The 3,153-nt window shown below is 37.9% G+C and overlaps 1 protein-coding gene across 1 annotated transcript; it reads left to right on the top strand.

The window, feature by feature from the left end:
* Positions 1 to 755: 755 nt before the first annotated feature.
* Positions 756 to 2,805, top strand: LOC110878445 (transcription factor MTB1). The gene is made up of 2 exons (XM_022126749.2): positions 756 to 2,075; positions 2,207 to 2,805. The coding sequence occupies exons 1-2, from the start codon at positions 1,061 to 1,063 to the stop codon at positions 2,632 to 2,634; spliced, it is 1,443 nt and encodes a 480-aa protein (XP_021982441.1). The 5' UTR covers positions 756 to 1,060; the 3' UTR covers positions 2,635 to 2,805.
* The last annotated feature ends 348 nt before the right edge of the window (positions 2,806 to 3,153 follow it).

The raw sequence follows: 3,153 nt of genomic DNA, 5'->3' as shown, positions 1-3,153 counted from the left end.
CGAGATTTGCGAAATGTGGGGTTGGGAGATGCCACCCGTTTAATTTAAGTTTTTTTTCCCCAATGTTTAGTTGTTTTTTTATTTTGCTATGTAATTTATTTTTTAATTTTAATGAAATTTATAATTTAGTGTTTTAGTTTTAATTTCTAATTTAAAAAATAAAAAAAAGCTGTGAGCGATGGAATTGTATCACTAGTGATGACCACCGTCACTAAAAAGGCTTGTGAGTGATAGAACAGTGGTTGATGACATGACGGAACTTGATTGGATGTTTGTGAGTGGTAGAATTCTATCACTAGTGACCACCCCACTCCCCTTAGGGGAGGCGGGGCGGTCCGTGATGGACCTCCCACCACGCGTTATTGTATCACGCACACCGCCGCCTCCAACTTCATCACGCGTTGAATTGTAAACGCATTGAGTTGATAACGCATTGAAAATGGAATGTTTTGCAGAGATTGTTTTGTCCTTTATGTAATTGAATTAATAGAACTTTGATGAAAAGTGCAAATTAGCCCCTCAACTTTTGTTAGCTATTTTTAAATAGCTATTTTCTATTACTTTCACCACCCCCACTACATTTCTATCACTAGTGATAGAATAGTGGGTGATGACATGGCATGAGTTGATTGGGTATTGAGAATGATAGAATTCTATCACTGTGACCACCCCTCCTCCCCTTAGAAGGTAAGTTAAAGGCTGCAGCAATAGTTTTTCTTCTTTTTTCCCTCTTTTCACAATGTATGGTTTTCGCTTTTCATGTATTTAGGTGATGTTGATAATATGAACGGAATCCGCAGACAGCAACCATTATTTGGCATCTTTCCTAGAGGTAGACTGAAGACTTTTAAATTAGACCGACCGCATGTTCATGTTATCCAGATCATCTTCATCATCGTCAAATAATCTCGTTTTTGCATTTTCCTCGATATGTCCTTCCCTGCGTAACACTTTGATCATTTTCCTCAATCCTTCAGTGCCAAGAGCGAGAGTTAAGAGTTTACTTTAAAGCAATCCGGCCGGCCGGCTGCTGTTCATATCATCCACCTTCCAAACGAAGATGAATCTATTGAATACGGGCGACGACCCCATCATGTTATCTGATATGTTGTCAACTCCGATATCATCCCCCACTTTCGCTTCTGTAGATGATCTTCTCGAGATTTTCGGTTCATCAGAGCCATACAATAAATATACTTTTCAACAACACCTCCACGATTTGATTGACAACTCCAGACAACCGTGGACTTACGCTATTTTCTGGCAATCGTCCTCCATAGTGGATTACTCGAATAAGTCGGTCATGGTGTTAGGATGGGGTGATGGGTACTACCGAGGTGAGTTTAGAAAGCCGAAAACCACGTCTTCTTCGGTTACTTCTTTTGCTGAACAGGAGCACAGAAAGAGGGTGATTCGGGAGCTTGATTCGATGATATCCGGATCTGAGTTGGAAACCGATGCCATAGATGAAGTTACTGATACAGAATGGTTTTTTCTCATCTCGATGACTCAATCGTTTTTTAACGGTAATGGATTACCCAGCCAAGCGACCTTGAGTAATCAACCAGGTTGGATTACTGGACAGAAACAGGTGCTAGCGTCACGCTGCGAACATGCGCGGCAAGGTCTAGCTTTCAGGTTGCAAAAGATGGTTTGCATACCATTTAGAAGAGGAGTTGTTGAATTGGGTTCAACGGAGTTGATTTTTCAGAGTTCAGGTGTTATGAACCAGGTTAGAGTTCTGTTTGATATTACTAACACCCAGCCAGATCTAGCACCCATCATTGCGGATCAGACTGCCAGAGGCGATACTGGTCTTTCGAAAGCGAAATGCAACACAACTGCAATCTCATCATCTCAACAACTGGTTGACAAACAATCTGGAAATACCATGAAAGAAGCTGCGATATGCAAGACAACTGAGACCTCGTTCCCTCAAGAAGTCGTTGAGAATCAATCTGGAAATTACATGAAAGAAGCTGCGAAATGCAAGACAACTGAAATTTTGTTACCTCTAGAAGTCGTTGAGAAACAATTTGGAAAAACCATGAAAGAAGCTGCGAAAAACCTTGATGGTAACTATTTATAATTTTTATCTAAAAATCGCTCATTGTTTCACAATATTCTAACGGAGATGAATATTTATTTTACTACACTTCATAACCAAAACATCTTAGAAATTTTCTTTCTTGATGTTGTGTCACAGTTTCTGAATCTACACTGAAACGCAAGTTGAGAAAACTTGGCATCCCAGAGTGGCAAGGACCAAATTTTGTGAAGCGAAAAGCAAATGATTCGTCCGTTTGTCAAAGCAACACAGCTAAAGAAAATAATGGAGCAATTCAAGACCCGTCAATCGTTAACATAAACAACAGTCTCATAACCATAAAGGCAGAGTATGCAAACGATATGATCAAATTTTGTCTCCCAAACTCACAAGCAACTTTTATGATTGTGCAGCAAGAAATCGGCAAAAAGTTCAAGTTGATTATTGGGACGTATAATCTCAAGTACCTTGATGAAGATGGAGACTGGATATGCTTAACATCTGATGAGGAAATGATTCATTGCATTGAAAGTTCAACTAAATTAGATAGGATAGTAGTTCGACTACGTGTGGTACCATCTCCATAACCAATACTCGGGCTTAATGGTTTGATTGAATTTTAGTTTTTGGATTTTTTTTCTTTTGTAGTATAATATAATTATGATTTTGAAGATTTTGCATACCCATGATTTTATCCGTCGTGTTTGGAAGTTATGTAACCATTTTATGCCAATCACTCTGTATTCCTTTGTGCTGCTCATGCCTCGTTCATTGTCTCGTTCCAAATCTAGTAGCTTTGGGAAAATTGATGGTTAAGCTATTTTATGATAAAATTTTAACAATAATCTCTTTGAATGTAAACACAATATGCACTTTTGGCCCCTTTTATACGTGGTCACAATTGCATAACCTCAAAGACCCATATAAACTCATACACTAAATACTTTTAACATTTTTCATGATTAGATTATTTAGTTTGTAACCAAAATATATTAAGAGTATTTGCACAAGGCAAAATAGAAGTATATATTGGATTGAGTCTTAAACAAAAGACGTATGAGATGTTTATATAAGATGATACATTGATACAGATATTAATATATTAT

This window comes from Helianthus annuus, chromosome 2 (assembly GCF_002127325.2).
Source record: "Helianthus annuus cultivar XRQ/B chromosome 2, HanXRQr2.0-SUNRISE, whole genome shotgun sequence".
Lineage (NCBI taxonomy): Eukaryota > Viridiplantae > Streptophyta > Magnoliopsida > Asterales > Asteraceae > Helianthus > Helianthus annuus.
Note: the sequence above shows the minus strand (reverse complement) of the source record. Positions and strands in the feature narration are given on the sequence as shown.

Bases quoted from the DNA above. Each gene is read 5' to 3' on its own strand.
- LOC110878445 (XM_022126749.2), top strand. From the start codon at position 1,061: ATGAATCTATTGAATACGGGCGACGACCCCATCATGTTATCTGATATG. The intron at 2,076-2,206 runs GTAACTATTTAT...GTTGTGTCACAG, and splicing joins AGCTGCGAAAAACCTTGATG to TTTCTGAATCTACACTGAAA.